Genomic DNA, 25,697 nt, shown 5'->3' on the forward strand with positions numbered 1-25,697 from the left:
AACTTCAACCCGTAGCTGTCAGTGGCTTAAAAAGTGCTCTCTGCTGTGGTCTGAATATCAACCCTTAAGTTTTCAATGTGGAGATCACTATAGAAAATAACTGAATCCTCCCCTTTCCTTCTGATTAAAGAATTTATCAGAATATCCAGATGGAGCTGCTTGGGCAAGGTATGAGGTTTCTGTATCTATTAATCAACTTTCTTTGGAGACATAAAATATCTGGTATGGTATGAAGGGGTTATCTGTTCCATGAGTTAGCATTGATCCCAAAAATTAAATATGAAAAAAGTTTTTAAACTTCTGTTGTATGGCAACCCCTGTCATAATAAGTAGAAGCCTGTTGTTCTTAGGTGATATTTGGTTCTTAGCCTTCAATGACTTGCCAAACAGCACAGTATCATAGGATAATGCCACTGGATTTTCTAAAATACAATTTATTTGACCCCATATTGATTTCCAAAAAGCAAGAATGAATGGACAATAAAATAACAAATGATCTAATGTCCCAGCTTCAAGATGACAGTGCCAGCATCTATTAGATTTAGAGCTATCTAACTTCTGTAAACGAACTAGGGTCCAAAATGCTCTATGTAACAGAAAAAACCAAGTTTGTCTCATAGGTGCAGACACTGTACATTTCATCCTCCAATTAATTACTTAATTACAATTTTTGGTGGAATTCTTTATGTCATATTTATAAAATGGAGAAGACAATAGCCACACAGCAGGGGAATTTTAGAAAATGTCAGGAGATTTGGGAGCCATTAACAAAATATTGTAATGATTGAATATTTCTTTTTCTTTTTTCTCTTTTTCCCTTAAAATGCATATCCAGGATGGGGGGAGGGGGATAAGGAGTTTTTAAAAAAATTTGAACATTACATAAGGTATATAAGAATGGGGTTTACGTTAGGTTTTCTGGAATTTAAAGAATGTAATTGATTAGGGGGGAGAGGGGATAAAGTGTGATATAATGTTTAACAGAATATTAAGTGTTGTATTTTAATTTTTGAATGCTATAAATGCTGTTACACTTATTGTAAGTTTTTAAAAAATGAATAAAGAATTGGAAAAAAATTTCAAAAATGATTTGAAGAAAAAGGTACAGAAAGTAAATTAGAGGAAAAGACCATATTCACACACATGTGTTTTTTTCAACCTGGTACTTAAGAGATAGTAATTTGAGTCTTCTTATCTTTTTAAAAAAAATTGTTTTCAAGTACTAGTAAGTAATATATGATGTTAGGTGTTTTATTCCCTGATGTGTAGTCCTGGGGTTTTACTGAGTTCTTCCTTTTTCTGTGGCTCTGTCCTCAGTACCCACTGGCCTTCTCCCTGACTTTTAGTCACTGGATGTGCTTGCACCCCTGGATCTACAGGCTTCATGCAAGCATGAACTTCTCTGAGCTTACGGTTTCTGGAGAACTGATTACAAAGGGGACCCGAGTACTGGTGAGTATGAGTAGTGGGTTATCTTTTGACTGTGCCAAGTATAGTCAACAGAGACACACTTACACATCTCCGTCTAGAATAGTGGTCTCAAACCCTTTGCATGGCCACATTTTGGATTTGTAGGTACTTGGAGGGCCTCAGAAAAAAAATAGTTAATGTCTTATTAAAAAAATGACAATTTTGCATGAGGTAAAACTCTTTATAGTTCATAAATATTTCCTTTTGGCTAAATCTTAATAATAATATTGTCATTTATAGCTAAAAAGACATATGATCAAGAAACTGTTTTATTTTACTTTTGTGATTATGATAAACATACCGAGGGCCTCAAAATAGTACCTGGCGGGCCGCGAGTTTGAGACCACTGATCTAGAACATACACTTTGAGCACACAGCATACCCATCAACTGGCTAAGGCAGGAGTATTGGTTACGATTAATATCTATGGCACAGGCTGAGAGTGAAAGAAGAGAAGCGTGAATAAAAAGCCATGTCCAGGCTGAGGTCAATATAAGGCAGGATGCAGGAGCAGAATAAAACCAGTCCTGGAGCCAGAAGGGGAGTGTGTGGTGCAGTGGTTAAAGCTACAGCCTCAGCATCCTGAATGTTGTGGGTTCAAACCCACATTGCTCCTTGTGACCCTGGGCAAGACACTTAATCCCCCCATTGCCCCAGGTACATTAGATAGATTGTGAGCCCGCCGGGGCAAACAGGGAAAAATGCTTAAGTACCTAAATAAATTCATGTAAACTGTTCTGAGCACCCCTATGAGAACAGTTTAGAAAACTGAATAAATTAAAAAAAAATAAAGTGGAGCAGAATGCAATGGATACTAATAGAAAAAGAAAATCAAATAAAATCCTATATACACCAAACAATCCTGGTTCTGCAGGTCCAAATGGGTGGCAGATACAAGACTCCATTGGGGAGTCTTTGGAAGGCATCCAACACTCATTTTGGTGCCTCAAATGTTAGATCTGGTTCTGTGTATACGACCTGCTGATTCCAAAAATGGCACCAGTTTTCTCCTATCAGCTCTAGTTTTTTGAGATACAGAACATGTGCCATATACCACTCTTCAATCTGCTCGCCCATTAAAAAAATCAGAATATTTTAATGTAGTGTTTAAATTAATACCGTTTAATCATGAAGGAAACATATAAAAAATTAAAAGAAAAGTGTACAACATGAAAATCTACTTGTTTTATACCAAAAGCACAAGTTTATCATACAAACTTTCTAGTCATTCGACACACAAGAAGCTCCTTTTGTAAGACTTCTGAGAGTGGGATCTGCCAGGACAATCGCATAAGATTCCAAAAAAAGTCTGTCATCATGTGGGCATCCCATCTTCCTTGGTTTCTGGCTTCCATTGTTTTTATGTCTTGGTGAAACCTTTCACCTTGCTCTTCGCTTAAGTCACCAAAGTTCCTTGGAAAGCGATCTAAGTGACTGTACTTACTTTTTACAATCCAGTGTTTTGGATGTAAAACTACAGTTGGAAATATGTAAACACTCGCTATATAAGCTAACTTGTACGCAAAAACACAAACCAGGTAACAGAAGCCAAAGTTGAAAAATCTTTTCAAATTTATATCTACGTGCAACTGTTTTCCAGTTCAAAGATTTTTATTGATTTTAATAAAATACAAAAATACAATAAATGTTAACAAGGCAAGATACAGACAAATTGTACAAAGCAAAGAATCATAAAATATTATCTATGCAATATCTATCTAAAAAGAGAGTGTCAGCACAACAGATCAGGTTGAGAAACCTTTGAAATACAAATTTATTTATTTATTTTAATTCTTTATTCATTTTTAAAACTGAAAAAAAGTGCCAACAAGTATATATACATATAATATCATAAAAACACAGCACTTATGTTTGTACATAAATGTATTAGAAAATCACTTAATCCCACCCCCTCTCCATTCCCCTCCCCCCCCCCCCCCCGGATGTGTGTAGGAATCAGAAACCTTAAATAAAGATGTAATCTATTGTCTAACATAAACCTCTAATGGACTCCAAATGGTTTAAAATCTTTTACTAGTCCCCAATTGCTCTGATAACATCCTTTCATACCTGTAACTTTGACAAAGGGTTTCCCACCAAAACACACGGTTTAGTCTGTCCCAATTTTTCCAGTTTTTTGTTTAAATCTTTATTTGTTTTTAAATATTAACAGTGCAATACACAGGTATATGAACATATAACAAATCAAGAAAAGCACATTCATCTTACAGATATACATAAGCAACCATTTTATCCCACCCACCCATCCATTGATTAATCAATACCAACACAAATGCATATATTTTTCAATAACCTACCCTTATTTAAAATAGTAATACAATCCCACCCTGGATGTGTAAGGACATAAATCAGAAATTAAAGACAAAAGATGACTACAGAGAAGTAACAAAAGATGTCAACGGGCCCCAAACTAGTTTAAATACATTACTATGCCCTGCATTTCAGCATTCATCTTTTCATAGCTATAACTGGAGCATAAATTTGCCCACCAAAAAGGAAAACTGAGGCAATCATAATTTTTCCATCTGCATAGCTATCCCAGTCATAATTAAGAAGAGCCGACATTTATAACGGTCCATGGAGAGCTTAATATGTAATAATGTTCCACATATTACTACTTCATAAGTCAATGGAATTAATGATTCAAGTGCAACATTAATCTGACCCCATATCGACTTCCAAAAGTTGAGTATCAAAGGACAATAGAACAACAGATGATCCAATGTCCCTATGTCCAGATGACAGTGCCAGCATCTATTAGACTTTGAACTGTCTAACTTTTGTAAATGAAAAGTCCAAAAAGATCTGTGTAACAAGAAAAACCAAATTTGTCTCATAGATGCTGACACTGTACATCTCATCCTCCAAGTCCAAATCCGTGGCCATTGAGTAGCAGAAATCTGTTGCTTTGTCTCAATGCTTCAAATGTCCCTTAGGCTTGTTTTTGGTTTCTGATTCAAATATTCCGATATTAATTTATACCACTTGGTGGCCTGATGCCCTGATGCCATTGACCGAAAAAAATGTTTCTGGGGCCACACAAATGCGCAAACGCTGCAGCAAGACAGGAGGGAGCCGGCAAGATGGTAAACACCCGGGGGCAGCAGAGGAAAATACTGCATCGCCCTCCACCGGGGCCGCACAAAATACTTCACGGGGTCGCATGCAGTCCTTGGGCCGCAGGTTGGACACCCCTGCCCTAGGAAATCTGTCTGGCAACATAGGCCCGGTAAGCTATACTGATTGTTTAAGTTACGCCAATCAGGGAACCCTTTCTGAATGGCCTGTTTCAACTGCAACCATTTAAAAGCTTGAGACTTTGAGATACCGAATGATTGTTGCAGTTGTGATAAATTTAGCATTTCCCCATTAGAGATCACAACATTTAAAGTACGTATGCCTGCCTGCAGCCAATGTTTCCAGAGGATCTTAGACTCGCCAATTTGAATCTTGGAGTTTAACCATAGAGATTAACATATGGATTTTTGTATTGGAATTGGTGTTAAATTATTAATAAACTAGTGTTTAAGCCCGTTAGATTAACGGGTGCTAGAATAGATGTGTGTGTCTGTTTTTCTTTCTTTCTCTCTCTCCCCTTGACCGCTGTCTGTCTGTCTATGTTTATTTGTTTTTCTCTCCTTGGACACTGGCTGTCTCTCCTTGGACGCTGCCTGAATGTCTTCCTTTCTGTCTGTCTCACTGGCCCCCTGTGTGTCATTCTGTGTGTCATTCTTGTATCATTGCCCCACCCCCCCAGAGCAAAGTTGTCTGCCCCCAGCATACCCCTTCCCCTCTCCCTGACTGTCTCTCCATGGCCCCCTTCTGTCTTCCCCTTCCCCCCCCCCCTCCAAGCAAAGCTGTCTGGCCCCCAGAAAACCTCTCCAACAAAAGCATCCCCCTGTACCTGCAGCATCGGCATGACATCCTTCAGCCAATCGTGAGTGCTCAGAGCGCGAGAGGGAGCAGGGCCTGCAACTTCTTAAGCGTCGGTGAGGAAGGAGAGGTTGGCCCAACTCAGGGGCTTTGTGGACAGTCTTCTGCGGCTCGAAGCCCTCCTCCCAGCAGCCACTTCCAGCAGCACTCCGTACTGCCTTCCTCCCGCCGCCCAGAGTAGATGTATGTATGTTTTTTTGTTTTTTTTTTAATTTGTCGCTCTCTCCTTGGACGCTGTCTGTCTGTCATTCTTTGTGTCTGTGTGTCTCCCTGGTCCTCTGTCTGTCCGTCTTTCTTTCTGTCTGTCTCCCTGGCCCCCCTGCTTGTCAAAACAGCCCCCTTTCCCTCCCCCCCTGTTCTGCAATGCCTACCTGCTCCTTGGCCCCCTTCTGTTCCTCCCCCACCTGATTGCTGTCTGCCCCCATCACACCCTTCCCCCCAAAGCAGCCCCTTTCCCTCTCCCCCTATTCTGCAATGCTTACCTGCTCCATGGTCCCTTTCTGTCCCCCCCCCGATTGCTGTCTGCACTCATCACAACCCTCCCACCAAAACAGCCCCCTTTCCTGTCTGCTCCATGCCCTTCTTTTTCCTCTTCCCCTCCCTGCATCCATGGTTTCTGCCACCGCTGCCACTCCTATTTAAAGCGGCCTGCTGAGGTTCGCGGCCGGCTGTAGCGAACCTCGCAGGCCACTGTCCACCTCAGTAGCATGTTCCCTCTGACGCGATCGCGTCAGAGGGAACGTGCTACCATGTGGAGAGCGGCCTGAGAGGTTCGCTACAGCTGGCTGCGAACCTCAGCAGGCCGCTTTGAACATGAGCAGTAGCAGCTGTTGTGGGAGGATGGGGGGAGTCGTCGACGTGCAGGCCGCTGTGAACAGGAGCGGCGGCAGGACCATGAGGCGAGAGTGAGCTGTTCGGCTTCCCCTATCTGGGGAAACCGCCGTGCCGAGGAGAGCCGGGAGTGAGTTGTTCGACTTCCCCTATCTGGGGAAACCGCCGTGCCGAGGAGAGCCGGGAGTGAGTTGTTCGACTTCCCCTATCTGGGGAAACCGCCGTGCCGAACTCAGCTGCGCGTGGGGCCGTAGTAAGCGCGGGGCATGCTGCACTCTTGGCGGCCACGGACCTATGGATCATGGAAGCATGCCGATAAGAATGCGCATGCGCCGCCTACGGTTTTATTATATAGATTTTAGGGTATTCCAAATACAAATTTATGTAGTGTAAGGAAACCATGATTTCCATCTAAATATTTTGCACATAATTAAGTAATATAACAGAACAAAGGTAATTTTGTCATTTGAGCTTTACATTTTTATGCTAGTGTGCATTATAGGAAAGGAAGTAGATGAACAGTTGTGAAACAAAGGTCATTATACACAAAACAAAATGTGGGTAATTTAAATGCATAAATGTCCTATTCAAAAAAGAAAGCTTGTTATGACATCCCAATTCTGCAGAAGAGATCATTTAAACAGTGATTAAAAAATTCAACCATATCTAAGAAACCAGAGTTGAAGCAGTCTAGCCAATGCAGTTTTCTGAATCAGCACCCCAAATAATCCCAGGAACAGGTCAAAACACCCAAGGCACCAAGAATATATATTTTTTGTTAGCCTTTGTTATCACAACAAAACAAAAAGGGAGACCCAATGTTCCACAGTAAAAACAATCCAGAGATAAAAACAAAAGACTGTGGATGTTCTGAAAGATAATTTATTATTCGCTCTTCACAATAAAAATACAAATAAAAGTCTGAATTTGTAATACCCGTATGATTGACCTGCCGGACCCTACACGGTCCGTGTTTCAGTGAGACCACCTTCCTCAGGGGTCCAGATGATGTAGGGTACACAGATAAAAATATGAGCTAAAAACAATGTACGTGTCTTTGAGCAGAAAAACGAAAATGGCTTGAAACAAGCAGAGTGGCATAGCTCTTTCCTGAGAAACTCAAGGTAGCAGCCTAAACTCAGCCTACACCAGCAGTACGGCACTGTACATATACACATTTGCGGGATACCTTATCAGGTAGCACCTTTAAGACCCATTTCTCACAGCATTGTAGAGGCCCAGTTACTGGACACCGCTATCCTCACATACTTCCAGAGGATGAGTTAGTTGGGCTTTACTAGAGGTTAAGTTACTATAAGTTGGGGCGGGGGCTGCTGGGAGTTGTACTTGGGGGAAAGAATAATGAAAGCCAAGGGGTTGTGCTGGGGAGGAGGGGGCGAACCCTGGCTAGAAGAAGAGGACTAGGGGTCTTTCTGGGAGTAGGAAGAGTGCTGCAATGTGGGGAGAAAGAAAACTGTGAGTCTTGTTGAGGGGGAGGGCAGGGAGAGAAAGAATTAAGGAGTGGAGAGGGGTAAGGGGAGGAGGAGACAGGACTAAAGGCAGTAAAAGAAATGGGTGAATGGGAGGTAAAACAAGGCATGAGATTATGGATATATTTGGACATGGGATTCAATTTTCGGTACCCATTCTCAAAAAGATAACCAAAGATAATTTCTTCAAAGGAGGTTCACAAAGATAATAGAAAATTCATAGGTTATAACTGTGAATTATGTATGTAAAGTGTTGTTTTGTCTTTCTGCATTGTGCCTGCATCCAGTGGCGTAGTAAAGGGGGTACGGGGGAGGGATGTGTGGTCTGCCCTAGGCAACCCTCCTATCTTGCCTTCCCCTGTATCTTTTTTACTTCCCCAGTGCGAGGTTGCTGCTTGTTTGGCATCGGCACTCTCTCTAACATCACTTCCAGGACCAATGCCAAGGAAGTGACGTCAAAGGGCGAGCCAACACCAACGTGGGCATTCTGCTCAAGCCGGAGAAGTTAAGAAGGTTCAGGGAAGGGAGGGAGTTGGCGAGGGGGGGGGGAAGCCACTCACACTTACTACGCCACTGCCTGCATCAAAGGAATCCAAGAAAATAAACATGCAGGGCCTGATTCTGGAAATGGCGCTTGCTGCTGTAGGTGCCTACCATGTGTCAATCAAGAACATAAGAATTGCCGCTGTAGGTGCCACATCCAGAATCACATTTATTTATTGTACAGATACCTTGAATGTAGGCCAGCAGTTTACAGGCCTACATTTAAGGCATCTGATTTGTGCCTATGAAAGCGCCTAGGCACGCATACAGATGCCTAAGGCCACTTCCGGCATAAGCCATGCCTATGCTGGCCTTAGGCATCCATAGGCGTGTATAGGCACTTTCGTAGGTGCTAGTCAGACGCCTCCATTGTAGGGGTTGTTCACCGCATTGATTTAAAAAAAAAAAAGTGTCTCGATTGGTCCGTTAGATGGCGGTAGGATGCCTACTGCTGCCTACAATCAGGCTCATAAAGCTTAATATTTAGACCACAGGAGGCAGCCTGCCTAAGTTCTATGGTCAGTGGTGAGTCCAAATATTTAATGCTGGGTTATATCCAGTGTCCAGCATTTTAATATCTAATTTTTTTGACCAGCTATGACTTAACCAGTTGCTTGGGCATGTACCGGTACCTAAAAAATCATCGCCATTTCAAGAATCCAGGCCTAAAGACTCAAAGCGGGGGCATATGTGGCTCCTAGCTTTGAATATCCAGGTATGTCTGACAACTGTCAGACCAGTGCCTGGTTACCTTAAGGTGGCCATTTTGCTGCCTAATTTTATACAGTTAATTAGCCATTTACCAGACTGAAAATTGCTGCTAACTGGCTAAGTCAACGCTCCACACTAACTCTGACCACCCACCCCTAACTTATCTCATTAGGGATTGATTGGTTAGTGGACATACTCAGTGGCACTAACCAGTTAAGTGCTGCAAATATCAGGTGCTGGTTCATTCAGCAAGGTTTAACCAAGCAGCAGCTTCTCCTGCCCTGTTAAACTCTTCTGAATATTGACCCCTTAGAGCGGTGGTTCCCAACCCTGTCCTGGAAGTCCATAAGAACATAAGAATTGCCACTGCTGAGTCAGACCAGTGGTCCATCATGCCCAGCAGTCCGCTCACGGACTAGCCCTAATGAATATGCTTGGAGCAGATTTGCATGCCTGTCACTTCCAGTATATGCAAATTTCTCTTATGCATATTCATTAGGGCTAACCTGAAAACCCAATTGGCTTGGTGGTTCTCCAGGACAGGGTTGGGAACCACTGCTTTAGAGTTCATGCCTGGTGTATTTTTCTAGGGGTCCTAAGCAAGCGAGGACTCCTCGTATCAACTTGAGCATTAATGTCCATTCTGGGTATTCTTTGCAGGTGGTAGATGAATGCTTCTCTCCTGATGTGCTTAGCACTGTGAAAGAGATGAGTGTGGCCAACTTCCGACGAGTCCCAAAGATGCCAGTCTATGGCATGGCACAACCAAACTCAAAGGTGAGAAAAGGATGCAGTCCAGGGAAGGCATTAATCATGTGTTTTCCCTCCTCCTGTATCATCCAGGGATTTCAGAGCTCTTGAGTAATTCTATAAGGAGCTGTCAATTTTTACACAGTAAAAGCCTGGAAAAATGGCAGTATTCTAGTCATTTGTGCATGCCTGTGGCCTCTTATAGAATATGACTATTGGGAACGTGTACACCATGTTTTGATAGTGTGTACTTTGCAAATGAGTATTCACATGGGTGGCGCATTCATATATTACAGTATTGTATATTTTATGGCCCAGATTCTCAAAACAGTGCTATTTGGAAGGCTCTGGTAGGTGCCCGAACAGTGCCTAAGTTAAGTGTTTTAATAGGCCATTAACAGTGCAACAATTGACCGTGCCACTAACAGCTAATTAAGAAAAAAAAAGTAGGCACCACAAGGTGCCTACAAAAAAAAGCCACCTGAATTGCATCTACCCAGACACTTACTGGTGCTGAACATCACCAGGGTGGGGAGGAGTGTGTGGTGCAGTGGTTGGATCTACAGCCTCAGCACCCTGGGGTTGTGGGTTCAAACCCCGCGCTGCTCCTTGTGACCCTGGGCAAGTCACTTAATCCTCCATAGCCCCAGGTACGTTAGATAGATTGTGAGCCCACCGGGACAGAGAGGGAAAAATGCTTGAGTACCTGATTGTAAAAACCGCTTAGATAACCTTGATAGGCGGTATATAAAATCCTAATAAACTTGTCAAAACTTGTCAAAAAGAAGCGTAGTTATGGGCGGGGTTGACATTCGGTGCTGCTGGCACTGGAAATGTAGGCCTTTTAAAAACCTGGCCTACATTTCTGGCGCTATCTTCGATGCAGACCATGTTTCTCAAAATGGTGCCATAGTTTGAGTGACGTGCGACTTGATACCTGCACCGTTTTAAAAATCCGGGCCTGTGTGTGTTCTGGCTAATATCTAGGGGCAGGCATTTGTACCAGCTATAGGGGCTGGTGTAAGGGATCATGTCATAAATTTAAGCATGCTTTCTTCCATGCAAGCAGGCAGCTATTTTTCTTTATAGAATTGGCTTGAAATAGGCGCCGCCTTACCCTCTTATGCTAGGCACCCTGTCAATAAAACTACCTTTTAGATGACAAAGGTTGTAAGATGGCTTCCTTGATGAATGATGGGGAGATACTCTCTCATTAGACTGGGATGGATCTCCCTTAAGATGTGGACAAGGAAAAGAGCCCTCTTTTTGAACATGCATGGAGACTGGAGAGGATAGTCTGCCTCTGTACTAGGATTTGACTTACATTTCAGTCTGCTGCCCCTTAAAGCATTCAAGCCATTGGCTTATGTTCAGGATCCACTGTCAAAAGGTGAGTGCATTAGACTGGTGTTTATCTAGCTAGACCTGGTATACCCTGTAGCCAGTCTGGTTTTAAAGGATATTCATAAAGAATATACATGAGATTAGATTTGCATACAGTGGAGGAAGTGCATGTTAGTTGATCTCATGTATGTTCTGGAGTAATGAGGGACTTCTCCAGGACAGTCTTAGTCTTCTTATTATAGTTCCTTAAAATGATGTCATGCATCACCATACACAGGCTATTGGTTGTGTCTTAAACTACCTGACTGATGCCAAGCGGAAGTATGATAACATTCTGTGGGTGAACCTGCGTGAAGAAGTGGTGCTGGAAGCCAATGAACAAGTCTATGCTCCACGGGAGCCCAGCAGCTTGGAAGAACAGATTCGGGTCCCGGTAACAGCGACAGAGCAGTTAGAGGTGAGGATGTAGCTTACAACTATTGCTGATTCTTCTGTGTTGTGTTCTCTGAGGATGTAGAGGCTGGGATTTAGTTCAGGAATGTTGCTGCATTGCCAGATAATTTCATATGAATGCATTTAAGATTTCTTCAGAAACAGAAAATCTGCAACCTTCTTTGGCTTACTCCCCTTTTGTTTTATTTTTGTCTCTCCCTTCTGTAATTAAGGCAGACTCTAGGTTTTCCTGTTATTGATTGAACAGGGTTTTGGGGGTTTTTTTTCTTATCATCCAGCTAGACTAGTTGAGATTCCATGTATTAAGTCTCCCTACCAGCAGATGGAAGTAGTGATACTGTTCTAGTCCAAAGACATCACCACTATAAGGGCTGGTATTTCTCTAGCTCCAGCAGATAGTGTAGTCTATGACCCATGTGTCTTGTGGTTAAGTCTGCAGTCTTTAGCTGCTGAGGTCTGGGCAACAACCTTACCACAGTGGAACCAGGAGGTGTTCAGACCTCCTTCGTCCCAAGCTTAACCCACAGGCCATAACTTACAGTGGCATCTAGCATTGGCTTCTATGGCCAATGCCAGATGGGTCACCTGAGAGTCCGTGTCTCCAAGAACTCCACACTATGCTACCTTGTTCTGAGAGTCCATTAACTAGCCCCCCCTCTCCTTTTATCATCAGGGTGAGTTCCTTCTTGAGCCCCCCTCAAACCACCCTCTAAAGGCCTAAAAGGGTCCAAGATGAACCACCTCTCCCTGTTAGGAGTCCATTTCAAGTCTTTTCTCCATTCAAATAGTCCCTTTTCGCTGTGGTTCAACTATATGCAAATTAAGATTAAAATCAATTCATCAAATCCAATGTGATATCAAGTCTTCTCTGCTACTGAGGAAAAGCAATGCTCTGGGGAAATAAGGGCAGTCTATTCCTGTCGCCGCCCACCTAATCTTCTACAATGACTAGAACCAACCCAGATAGGAATTGGACTAAATAGGCCACCCTCATTTCCCTGTTGTTTCCCTGCACTTCTGACCGGAAACCTGGGAGTCCTCTTGCTTCCGGGATGGAATGTAGACCCCATCACACTCCCTTGTTCTGCTTGTTAGTAGCTATCGTGCTGTTAAATCTGGCTGCTGACCGACTAACTCTTACAATCTGTTAGGTCTTGATGTGGTGGTGGTAGTTGTTTGAGCTAAAAGTTGGTCACACGCCATCTGGTCTGGAACTCTTTTTAACCTATTTTCTAGATCTTTGTTGTTACTTCTTGCCAGTTCATAATTTTGATGTTTGCCTTGTCCAGAACTTCGTGTGTACAGGGTAGTCACTCTGCATCTCAGTTATACACCACAGGGTCCTTGTATAAGCTTCTCCAGAATATTTTTGTTTCAGTTTTAATTGGTGGTATTTGCGCTGTACTTAAAATCTTTCTGTATTCTATGGAGAATTGTTTAGGGTTATCTCTATTTTCTTCTCATTTCATATATTTGCAGTATTTGTGCTTCTGCTGCTAATTTGAATTTATTATTAAACATAAAAATATGATGGCAGATAAAGGCCAAATGGCTCATCTAGCCTGCCCCTCCGCAGTAACCTCTCTCTTAGAGATCCCACATGCCTATCCCATGCCTTCTTGAATTCAGAAACAATCTGCCTCCACCACTTCTTCCGGGAGAGTGTTCCATGCATCTACCCACACTTTCTGTAAAAAATTATTTCCTTATATTACTCCTGTTAACTTCATCCTATGCTCTCTCATTCCAGAGCTTCCTTTCAAATGAAAGAGACTCGACTTATGTGCATTTATGCCACGTAGGTATTTAAATGTCGCTATCATATCTCCCTTCTCCCGTCTTTCCTCCAAAGTATACATATTGAGATCTTTAAGTATGTCCCCATAAGCCTTATGATGAAGACCATGCACCATTTTAGTAGCTTTCCTCTAGGCTGACTCCATCCTTTTTATATCTTTTTGAAGGTGCGGTCTCCAGAATTGTACACAATATTCTAAATGAGGTCTCATCAGAGTCTTATACAGAGGCATCAGTACCTCCTTTTTCCTACTAGCCATAGCTCTCCCTATGCAACCTAGCATCCTTCTAGCTTTCGCCGTCTCCTTTTCAACCTCTTTGACCACCTTAAGATCATCACATACAATCACACCCAAGTCCCGCTCTTCTGTCATGCATATAAGTTCATTACCCCCTAAACTGTACCGTTCCTTCTGGTTTTTGCAGTCCAAATGCATGACCTTGCATTTCTTAGCAGTAAGTTTTAACTGCCAAATTTCAGACCATTCTTCAAGCTATGCTAGGTTTTTCTTCATGTTATTCACATCATCCGGGGTGTCTACTCTATTGCAGATTTTAGTATCATCCGCAAAAAGACAAATCTTACCTGACAGCCCTTCAGCAATATCGCTTCTAAAAATGTTAAAAATAAAAGGCCCAAGAACAGGACCTTGAGGCACACCACTGGTAACATCCCTTTCCTCAGAACAATCTCCATTGAATACTACCCTCTGTTGTTTTCCACTCAACCAGTTCTGACCCAGTCTGTCACTTTGGGGTCCATCCCAATGACACTCAGTTTATTTATTAAACATTTGGGTGGAACACTGTCCAAGGCTTTGCTAAAATCTAAATACACCACCTCTAACATACTCCCTTTACCCAATTCTTTGGTCACCCAGTCAAAGAAATTGATCAGATTTGTCTGACAAAACCTACCTGTAATGAATCAATGTTGCCTCTTTAATCCACCGGATTCCAGAAACTTCACCATTCTCTGTTTCAAAAGTGTTTCCATTAATTTGCTTACCACATAAGTCAAACTTACTGTAATTCCCTATTATACTATATTATATTATATTATTTTTATTTATTCAGTTTTCTATACCGTTCTCCCATGAGAGCTCAGAACGGTTTACATGGGTTTATGCTCAGGGGGATGGGAGCCAGGCAGGCTGGCATCAGGGGGGGGGGAGGTGGGGGGGTTTAAATGGAAACATGCTGCTCAGGGGGATAGGAGGGAGGCAGGCAGGCAGGCTGGTATCAGGGGGTGGGGTGGGACAAAGTCTGGAAGATAATGATGGGGACATAGGAGGAAGGCACTGGGTGCACTAAGGACATAGAAAGGGGCACTGAGGGCACCAAGGACATAGGATGTACTGGGGGCACTAAGGACATAGGAAGGAGGCACTGGGGGCACCAAGGACATAGGAAGGAGGCACTGGGGGCACTAAGAACAGTACGCTGGCACTGGTGCACTAAGGACACAGTACGGAGTCACTGGGAGCACTAAGGACATGGGAAAGAGGCACTGGGGCATTATGGACACAGGAAGGAGGTACTGGGGGCACTAAGAATGTAGGAAGGGGTACTAAGGACATGGGAAGGAGGCACTAGGGGCACTAAGGGCATAGGAAGGGGCACTAAGGACATAGGAAGGAGGCACTGAGGGCACTAAGGACATAGGGAGAGACACAGACAGAAAAAATGACAGACAGACAGGCAGAGTGCAAGGAGAGAGAGAAAAAGGGAAAACCCCCAAACACAGACAGACAGACATCTACTCTAGCACCCGTTAATGTAACGGGCTTAAAAACTAGTATACATAATATACAGTTTACATGTTACGATTTGCCATAGTTATCCTTACAGTACAAGTTTTATCCTAATTTGACAGATATGGACAGTTTACAGGTTAGATTTGCCATAGTTACAGTGCAAAATTTTACAATGTAAGTTTTCCTTAATTGACACATACTGGTTCTGGTACCAATATACATTTCTGTGTAGTCCATGGGTCAAGAGCAGGAGGTTAGGTGAAGAGGTATGTTTTTATTGCTTTTCTAAAGTTGAGAAGTCCTTCAAGGGATCTCATCTGTGGTGGCAGTCGATTCCAGTGGTTCAGTATGAAGTGGGAGTAGGACCGTTGTTTGGCAATTTGCAGTTGAAGGGCATGACCAGGGGGCGTTTTGAGGCATATTTCATCCTGAGAGAGGAGGGACCAGTTAGGAAGCTTAGCTGTCACGTATCCCGGCGCCATGTCGTGCAAGGATTTGAACGCTAACATCAGGCCCTTGAAGACACAACATTTGGCTACGGGCAGCCAGTGAACAGATGCTAGAGCCATGGTCACAGAGGTTTTTTAGAAGTCTGATCGCCATGTTTTGGATACACTGGAGCTGTCATACATTCTTCACTGTGAGACCGTTGAATAGCGCATTGCAGTAGTTCATTCAGGAGAGTACTAAGACATAGAGTAGTTGGGCAAAGTTAGACTCTGAAAAGTAGTTCCTTATTTTTCGGAGTTGTCGCAGGTAGTAAAATGAGGAAGATACCACCTGAGAGATATGGTCGGAAGGCAACAGATTGTAGTCAAGGAGTATTTCTAGGCTGCGCACTTGGTCTTTCGCAGTTATAGTAGTCGAGTCTCAGTTAAGCGAGGGACGGTCACAGTCACAGCATTCTTTGCAGATCCAAAGGAGTTCTATCTTGGAGGTGTTTAGTTTTAGCTTATTGAGGGACATCCAGTTTTTGATTACCAAAAGGCAATTTAGGAGTTTTGCAATCTGGGCGCCATGGGCTTCTCCTAGCGGTAGGTACAGTTAGATGTCATCCGTGAAAGAGTGAATCTGTATTTGATATTTGCAGGCTATATCTAGGACAGATCTAACGTAGAGATTGAATAATAGGGGGATAGCAGAGCCCCCTGTGAAACATCATATTTGATCAGTTTCGGTTTTGATAGCATGTCGTTGAGCAGAACACTTTGGGATCTGTTATTCAGGAAAGAGGAGAACCATCGTAGTGCAACTTCTTGGATTGCGTATCAATCATTCTTAGGCGCCCATTACTGAATCACACCTAACTTAAAACTTAGGCGCCTGTAATGTAGGTCAGGGTTTTAAAGGCCTACATTATAGGCGCCTAAGTCCTTTAGAGAATCGCGCCTAGCGGCACCTAAGGCACTCTCCATGCCTAAACAGGCCTACTTTACTGCTAGGCGCTATGCGATAAGTACCTATCATTTGTCGAATTGCGCTTAAGAAGATGGGTGCCTAGTGCTCAATTAATTTTTATATTTTTAAATTATGATCTTGTTAAAGCTCATAATTGAAACGAATTTACTAATTAAGGGCTCCTTTTACTAAACCATGGAAGAGCTTCTTACTGCTCATTCAGTTCCTATGAGCATCGGAGTATTTACCTTGCCGGCCTGTGGTAAGAAGTTCTTCCCCGGTTTAGTAAAACCCAGCGTCAACTAGGTGCATAACTTTAGGTGCCTATATATTTAGGCACCTAACTTTCAGCGCCTCTTATAGAATTTGTCCCTAAATGCTGCATATCCTATTTTATACGTATGGACCATATGGCACTTAGCACATGCTAATGTATGTTAGCATGTGCTAAACTTGAGTAAAAAAGCCCCTTAGTTTCTTATAAAATTGAGAAATTGAAAAAATCTTTTTTGTTGTACAGCATTCCAGCATTTCATTACCAGTTCCAACTCGTAGCTGAATTGTCTTTGCAGTTTGTTATTTACTGCATTTGATATACCACCTTTCTAAAGTCAATCAAAGCAGTTTTTTACAATAGTGTTCAGCCACCCAAATACATAATAATGTTAGAAATAATAATAAAGTAAAATAATAAATAATAAAAATAATGCATGACTATGCATCCACTTGGCTTCTTATACAAGGGGTCGCTGTAAAGTTCTCAATTCAACAAATTTGGGGCAGTCTCTATTGGGGGCTATACACTTAGGGTTCCTTTTATTAAGGTGTGCTAGCGTTTTTAGCGCACACAGGATTTTAGCGCGTGCTAAACCCGCGCAATGCTTCTAGAACTAACACTAGCTGAATGCTGGCGTTGAGGCAATTAAGCACGCGCTATTCCGGGCGTTAAGGCCCTAACGCACCTTTGTAAAAGGAACCGTTAGTCCAGTGATTTTTCACTTTTTTTGTTCATCTGAAAAATTCGGAATGAAAAAAGTGGAAAATCCCCGGACTAAGTATGTAGCCCTCAATGGAGACTACCCCAACTTTGTTTGTTGGGCTGAAAACTTTTCAGTGGCTCCTCGTAAGTCTGGAAAAGCCATAGTAAAACAATAAACCTTAAGTCCTATTTTAATATGGGCAATGCTTGTTTTTAATCACAAATTCAATGGTAAAGTATTCCATAAGGAGGATGCCAAAGAAAGAAAGAAAATGCAGTTCCCTCGTGGAATCTAGTCTTGTTCCCAAAAAAGACAGAATCACAGGTCAGTTCTGTATTTGCGAATTTAGACTCCGCCCTAGAATAGAAAGCTTTATGAGCTAACACAGTGGTCTCAAACTCAAACCCTTTGCAGGGCCACATTTTGGATTTGTAGGTACTTGGAGGGCCTCAGAAAAAAATAGTTAATGTCTTATTAAAGAAATGACAATTTTGCATAAGGTAAAAACTCTTTATAGTTTATAAATCTTTCCTTTTAGCTAAGTCTTGATAATAATATTGTAATTTATAGCTAAAGAGACATATGATCAAGAAAGTGTTTTATTTTACTTTTGTGATTATGATAAACATACCGAGGGCCTCAAAATAGTACCTGGCGGGCCGCATGTGGCCCCCGGGCCGCTGGTTTGAGACCACTGAGCTAACACTAAGATATCTTATGTGGCTATATGAGTAGACACTTTCCAGGGGTTTTCATTAGTTGGAAGCACACAAAGTTCCAGTGCAGAGGAAAAAGAAAACTTTATGTGAACTCGTGTATCCCTGTCTCGCACAGAAACTTGAGGCCTCTGTGAAGGAGGAACTCCTTGCCTCGCAGAAGTGGCTGGAAGTCTACCTAGAGCAAGAGAAGCAAATGAAAATGTTCAAGACGTGTCTGACTATGCAGGAAATCTTCAACCAGCACAAAAGCAACTGTCGGGGGCTAGTGTACCAGCGCATCCCCATCCCAGACTTCTGTGCGCCCAGGGAGCAGGTGAATGCATGACCCAGTATTTATTTATTTGTTTAAATGTATTTTAAAATTTATACACTTCCTAAAACCTAGGTGGTTTCAAAAAAAACATACAAAAGTATTAAAAAAAAAAAAAAATTCACATTTAATAACAGCTGTCTTAACACCTGCACTACTGTCCAACTAACATCCTGTTTACAAGAATGCATTAATAAATAACTGCGTTTTCAATACTTTTTAAAACTTAACACGATCTGCACTTAAATGTAATGCAAGGCATTCCAAAGTTTCACCCCTGCTATTGAAAACATAGAGTCTGTGGCGTCTGCATAATGCACTTTCGCGTCTCTATCTACTGACAGCCTCATACCATGTTCTGATCTTAATGCTTTCCCTGGTCGATATCTCTCTAACAAGTTTTGAAAACATGCAGGGGCAGAATGATACAGAACCTGGTGAACTTTTGACAGTGTGGTTATTCTTATGTTCTTAATATGTTCTTGTGCTTATGCCACTACACCGCATGTGCATTGCATACCTAAGGGGTGTGAAAGGGATAGTGCATTTCATCTATCAGTCCCATTCACATTCACAGTGTGTGTAACAGGCATCCATACTTGCCTCTGCTGCATGAAGGGCTTTAAATTTTGGTTTGCAGACCCTCAAATGTAGAGGTGTGCAACCTTTATATACAGAGAGCCACGTGAATGCTAATCCTCTATTTAACGAGCTGCAACATTACATAATGTCAGAACCAGAAAAGCACAGAGCCCCTTAAACCCTCTTGTGATAAATAAAATAATTAATGAATTGCTGGAGAGGCAGTATGTAGAATTGCCAAAACTGGTTAATGATGTCATCTTTGAATACTTGCCATGGTCTTCCGAGCAGCATGTAATTCGGTGGTGGGCCGCAGGTTGCCCACCCCTGCTCTAGAGTTCTAGGAAACTATGCAGAGAGTTATCAGGCTGAGAATAACTGCTGCTCTGGAGCTATAGAGACTGAATTTAATTTCAAAAGATCTATGCCCCTGGCTTTAGGTATGTGGAGGGGCATTTTTGATAGTGCATCTGTGTCCGACTTTGGACATTTCCTGCAAGACGTTCAAAAGCTGGGGTGGGGATACATCCATTTTTGAAACTGCTAGACATCCAAATATTTTTTGGGGAAAATGACCCATTTGACGTGTTGGTCCTTAGGACGGCCAACCTTTTTGGCCAGTTTCAAATACAAAAAGCATCCATGTTCAAAATGTCCAGATCAAGCCCATTTGGATGTGGGAGGGACCAGCATCTTAATGGACTGGCTGTGCAGAAATCCCAACAGGGCACTGAGGCACCTTAGAGGGTACTGCTGTGGACTTCACTTAAAGGGTGTCAGATACATATTTCACCAGAACCCCCTTTTAGTGTATGGTGAACCCTCCCAAACTCCCCAAAAACCTACAGTATCCACCTGTCTACCACCCCAATAGCCCTTATGGCTGCACCTATATGGCAGTACAGTAGGTTTCGGGTGTGTTTTGGTGGGCTCACACTTTCCACCATGAATGTAGTGGTTAGAGTGGCTTATGGGACTTGCTATTCCTCTCTATGATTCATTAGCCCACCCACCAGGCTACTTAAGACACCTGTGTATAGGTCTATTAGGCTTTCCTATGCCAGGTGCTGCTGTTCTGGAGACAGGTATGTACTTTTGTTTTCTGATCTTTGTGGGGTGTGAGGGGGGTCAGTGAACTCTGGAGAAGTGTGTGGGTTTACTTTATCTCCTAACTGGTTATGTGGTCATTTTGAGTACCTTTTTTAACACTTATACGTTTTAACACAGGTCTAACTCAAAACGTATAAGTTCTGTCCAGGATGTCTGCCAAAACATTCAGTTATCCCTGCAGGAAGTCTAAGCCTGCCCAGAGTCTGTTCAAAAGCCGCCCATAACACTCCTTCCAACACGCCCCTTTGAGCTCCAGACGCACAGCGGCTTATAAGTCCTACCGGAAGCCTAGAATGTTGGTTTTGAAAATCGGCTCTTGTATGTCCTGTCGGTTAAGGTGTCCAAGTGCCGACCTAGGTGGGTTTTTCGGACATCTGGATGTTTCGATTATGAGCCCCTTAGATTTTTCAGATTGAAATGAGTGTCTCAGTAAGGAATATCAGCGTTGGGCACTTAAAGCTTTAGAAAATCTCATACCTAGCCACAATTTAAGCGCTTCAGTTCTAGAATTCTAGAGCTAAATATGTGTACTTGTTTGTTTATTTTTAAAAAAATCTTTATTCATTTTACATCTTACATCAAGTATATAAATAATTGACCTATTAAAATTGTATACATCACTTGAAGTTCTTATCCAATTAACCTTTAATACATAAACTTTAATCCCTTCCCTCCCATCCCTTTCCTTCTATATGCCATCAAATATATCGTATAAGAATTCTTATCTAATGAACTACCGTATTTTCTCGCATATAACGCGCGCGTTATACGTGGTTTTTACAAACCGTGCATACCCTTGCGCGTTATACGCGTGAGCGCGTTGTACAAAATTTTTTTAACATAGTCCCCCCCGATGTCCGATTCACCCCCCCGCAGGACCGCTCGCACCCCCACCCCGAAGGACCGCTCGCATGCACCCCCAGCCTGAAGGACCACTCGCACCCCCACAGCCTCCGGGACCCTCCCCATCATGTAGAAGCTCCTACCGGTTTCCTGCTGCTTCCTCTTGGCAGTCCCGGCCCTTCTGTGAGCCCTGCGCCTGCGTTGCTTCTTCCGGTGGTCCCGCCCTTTCTCTGACGTCAAGCCCTCTTGCCCCGCCGACTCCCCGACATGATCGGGGCAAGAGGGAGCTCAAGCCCTCTTGCCCCCCCGACTCCCCGACACGATTGGGGCAAAAGGGAGCCCAAGCCCTCTTGCCCCGCCGACTCCCCAACTCCCCGACAATATCGGGCCAGGAGGGAGCCCAAGTCCTCCTGGCCCTGGCGCCCCCCCCCCCCGCTAGTTCGGGCCAGGAGGGAGCCCAAACCCTCCTAGCCACGGCGACCCCCTACCCCCACCCCGCACTACATTACGGGCAGGAGGGATCCCAGGCCCTCCTGCCCTCGACGCAAACCCCCCAATGACCGCCCCCCCAAGAACCTCCGACTGCCCCCCCAGCCGACCCGCGACCCCCCTGGCCGACCCCCATGACCCCCCCACCCCCCTTCTCCGTACCTTTGTGTAGTTGACCGGACAGACAGGAGCCAAACCCGCCTGTCCGGCAGGCAGCCAACGACGGAATGATTCCGGATTGGCCCATCCGTCCCAAAGCTCCGCCTACTGGCGGGGCCTAAGGCGCCTGGGCCAATCAGAATAGGCCCGGGAACTTTAGGTCCCTCCTGGGGGCGGGGCCTTGGACACATGGTCGGGTTGGGCCCATGTGCCTCAGGCCCCACCCCCAGGAGGGACCTAAGGCTCCCGGGCCTATTCTGATTGGCCCAGGCGCCTTAGGCCCCACCAGTAGGCGGAGCTTTGGGACGGATGGGCCAATCCGGCTTCATTCCGTCGTTGGCTGCCTGCCGGTCAGGCGGGTTTGGCTCCTGTCTGTCCGTCCAAGTACACAAAGGTACGGGGTGGAGGGGGTCATGGGGGTCGGCCAGGGGGGTCGCGGGTCGGCTGGGGGGGCGGTCGGAGGTTCTTGGGGGGGGGCAGTCGTTGGGGGGAGGGGGGTTTGCGTCGAGGGCAGGAGGGCCTGGGATCCCTCCTGTCCATAATGTAGTGCGGGGTGGGGGTAGGGGGTCGCCGTGGCCAGGAGGGTTTGGGCTCCCTCCTGGCCCAAACAACTAGCGGGGGGGGGGGGGGGTCGCTAGAGCCAGGAGGGCTTGGGCTCCCTCCTGGCCCGATATTGTCGGGGAGTTGGGGAGTCGGCGGGGCAACAGGGCTTGGGCTCCCTTTTGCCCCGATCGTGTCGGGGGTGCCGCGGTTGGTTGGGGCAAGAGGACTTGAGCTCCCTCTTGCCCCGATCGTGTCAGGGAGACGGCAGGGCAAGAGGGCTTGACGTCAGAGAAAAGGCGGGACCGCCAAGAGGAAGCAGCAGGACACTGGTAGGAGCTTCTACATGATGGGGGGGGCGGTCGGGAGGCTGTGGGGGTGCGAACAGTCCTTCAGGGTGGGGGTGCGGGTGCGTGCGAGTGGTCCTTCGGGGTAGGGTTGCGAGCGGTCCTGCGGGGGGGGGTGAATCTTACATCGGGGGGCATCAGGCTTTCAGGGTGGGGACAGGACTTCAAGTGGGAGAGGAGTCGGGGCGGGCGAAAGGAGAGTCGGGGTGACCAGAGGAGAGTCGGGGCGGGCGAAAGAGAGTCGGGCGGCAACGGGAGAGTCGGGCAGCATGCGCGGTATACGGGTGTGCGCGGTATATAAAAATTTCTGTACATAAATTTGTGTTTTCCGCGCGCTATACCCGTGTGCGCGTTTTACACGGGTGCGCGTTATCTACGTGAAAATACTGTAAATATATTATCATATTCGGAAACCCCCCCCACCCTTCATTTGTATTAGTATTCATATTGGAAAAATGGTATTCATTCATTGTAATATTTTGTTAATGGCCCCCAGATTTCTTTAAATTTATTATAATTTCCTTTTTGTATCGCAATTGTTCTTTCCATTTTGTAAATGTGACACAACGAGTTCCACCAGAAACAATAATTGAGTCTACTCCAATTCTTCCAATTAGATGTAATATGTTGTATGGCAACTCCTGTCATAATCAATAAAAGTTTGTTATTATTTGATGAAATTTGGCTCTGTGTTCTCATTGACATACCAAATAGAATTGTATCATATGATAATGCCACATGATTCTCCAATAAACAATTTATTTGGCCCCAAATTGGTTTCCAAAAGGCTAAAATAAAGGGACAGTAGAATAATAAATGATCTAAAGTCCCTACTTCGAGATTACAATTCCAGCATCTATTAGACTTAGAGCTATTCAATTTTTGTAATCTAACTGGGGTCCAAAAAGCTCTATGTAGGAGGAAAAACCAAGTTTGTCTCATAGATGCGGACAATGTAGATCTCATCCTCCAAGACCAAATTCGTGGCCATTGAGACGCAGTAATTTGGTGCTTAAGCTCAATGCTCCAAATATCTCTAAGACCAGATTTAGACTTCTTTTGAACTAATCCATGTGTGTACTTGTTTTCCATTGAAAATTACAGTCCATCAGGTCAGCTGATGAAAGGCAGCTAACTTTAGTACATAAATTGAGACGGGTAAATTCTATATATGGCACTGAAAAACTGGTATGCAAAATGTAATTGGAATATAAATATGAATCTTCTCTATATAAATACTTATTCTTCAAAAAGAGAAAATTCCTGTGGTCACGTGACCGGCATCGAGATGGCTGCTTAGTTTGCTCACTCGCTCCAGCCCGATCGTAATTCTCAGCATCCTGCCTGTTTCACCGCTCTATTCAGGTCACAAATTTTCTCTTCCGTTGCCCCGATGGCCGCGAAATCCCCTAAGTCTGACGGGGCGACCGCGTCTGGCTCCCACACCGCTACAAGCGCTTCTAAAAGATCCAAGCACGAGCCCCCGTCTCCGGACAAGGCCTCATCCAAACTCCTCGTGGCAGACGCTTCCCTGTCCCACGATTTACAACTACTGCAGGATCTCATGCATGAAAATTTGGCAGCGACAGCTGATATCAAATCTGAGCTAAGTAATATTACTCTCCGATTTAAGCAATTTGAAGCTCGTTTAGACCTCTCAGAAGAACGACTAACAACTCATGATGCTCAGTTCTTAGATATACAACGTGGTCTCCGCAAAATGGATCTCATGCAGAGGGACCTGGATGATATGTCTAATCGCATGAGACGAAGTAATGTGCGTATCATTGGTTTGCCGGAGTCTGTTGAGGGTAATGATACCATCTCCTATTTACACTCTCTCCTTCCATCTCTCTTAAACATACAATTTTCACCAGCTCTAGAAATAGAAAGAGCCCACCGAGTACCCTCCGGCCCTCCTCTACCATCTAAATCTCCAAGACCTGTGGTTTTGAAACTCCTTAGATACTCTCATGCCTTACAAATACTGCAAGCAGCAAAAATCAAACAACCTCTTTTGATAGATGGAAAAAAAATTTTGCTTGTACCTGATCTTTCTAAGAACACTGCTCAAAGAAGAAAAGCTTTCTTAGCCATGCGGCCTCAGCTCAAAACCATTGGAGCACAATATGGATTATTTTATCCAGCAAAAATGAGGGTTACCTATCATAATTCCACCAAGAATTTTGAGGATCCTGCTGAATTACAGAAATATCTTGATGAAAATATTGGAGCCATGACCTGAATTTTAGAGCTAATTTCAATGTTATATTTCAAAATGGATGCATCCTGATCTGGACTATCTGCTGATGGCTGGAGTTTTTGTATGCATACTGAGTGCCTCTTGACCTCACGGGTCCCCATCTATAGTATCTACATCTCCTGTTTTATGCACTGCAGCACATTCTTGTTCTTATTCTTCATGGCTGCACCTTATATTTTATTTTTCCCTTCTGGAGCTTGGTATTACCTTTTGTTTTCTTTTTATCATCATCATGATTCTTTTCTCTTGCTGTCCGATGTTCCATTTTTTCTGGATTACAGCCATCATTGTTGCTCATTTGGACGCCTCTTTCTAAAGGGATTATTGACATTTTATAGAATTCCAATATTAGCTTCTGTTCACTTAACCCCATGGTCTCATTAAAGATTGTATCCCTTAATGTTAAGGGCCTGTCTAGCCCCATGAAGCGCAAAAAAATACTACAATACTTCAAACACTTAGGGGCTGATATATGTCTCTTACAGGAGACGCACATAAACCTTGCTGAAGCGCAAAAACTCACCGGCGGTTGGATTCAACATTGTTACGCCGCCCCTGCCATGGGAAAGAAGAATGGGGTTATAACTCTCATCCGCAAGTCACTCAACTATCAATCAACCACTCATTCTTTTGATCCCATGGGCAGATGGTCCTATATTGAGGGTGTCATAGATGGCAAACCACTGAATCTACTAAACCTGTATGCACCTAATTCAGATGATCCCTCTTTCTTTCAGGATCTTCATACCATCTGCCATTCCTCATTCTCAGAACATACTATCGTCGCTGGAGACTTTAATTTTCCGTTGGACCCTTTCATTGACCGATCCTCTCTTTGCCGCCCTGCAAAACTGAGG

The 25,697-nt window shown here is 43.9% G+C and overlaps 1 protein-coding gene across 3 annotated transcripts in view; it reads left to right on the forward strand.

The window, feature by feature from the left end:
* PALD1 (phosphatase domain containing paladin 1) overlaps positions 1-25,697 on the forward strand; it is a 521,435-nt gene that overhangs the window by 348,348 nt on the left and 147,390 nt on the right. For all 3 annotated transcript variants that reach the window (XM_033940451.1, XM_033940452.1, XM_033940450.1), the window contains exons 12-15: positions 1,318-1,452; positions 9,660-9,776; positions 11,371-11,550; positions 18,313-18,510. In XM_033940451.1, the coding sequence (XP_033796342.1) occupies positions 1,318-1,452; positions 9,660-9,776; positions 11,371-11,550; positions 18,313-18,510 (630 nt within the window). The remainder of the gene's footprint in view (positions 1-1,317; positions 1,453-9,659; positions 9,777-11,370; positions 11,551-18,312; positions 18,511-25,697) is intronic.

Source organism: Geotrypetes seraphini, chromosome 4, assembly GCF_902459505.1.
Source record: "Geotrypetes seraphini chromosome 4, aGeoSer1.1, whole genome shotgun sequence".
NCBI lineage: Eukaryota > Metazoa > Chordata > Amphibia > Gymnophiona > Dermophiidae > Geotrypetes > Geotrypetes seraphini.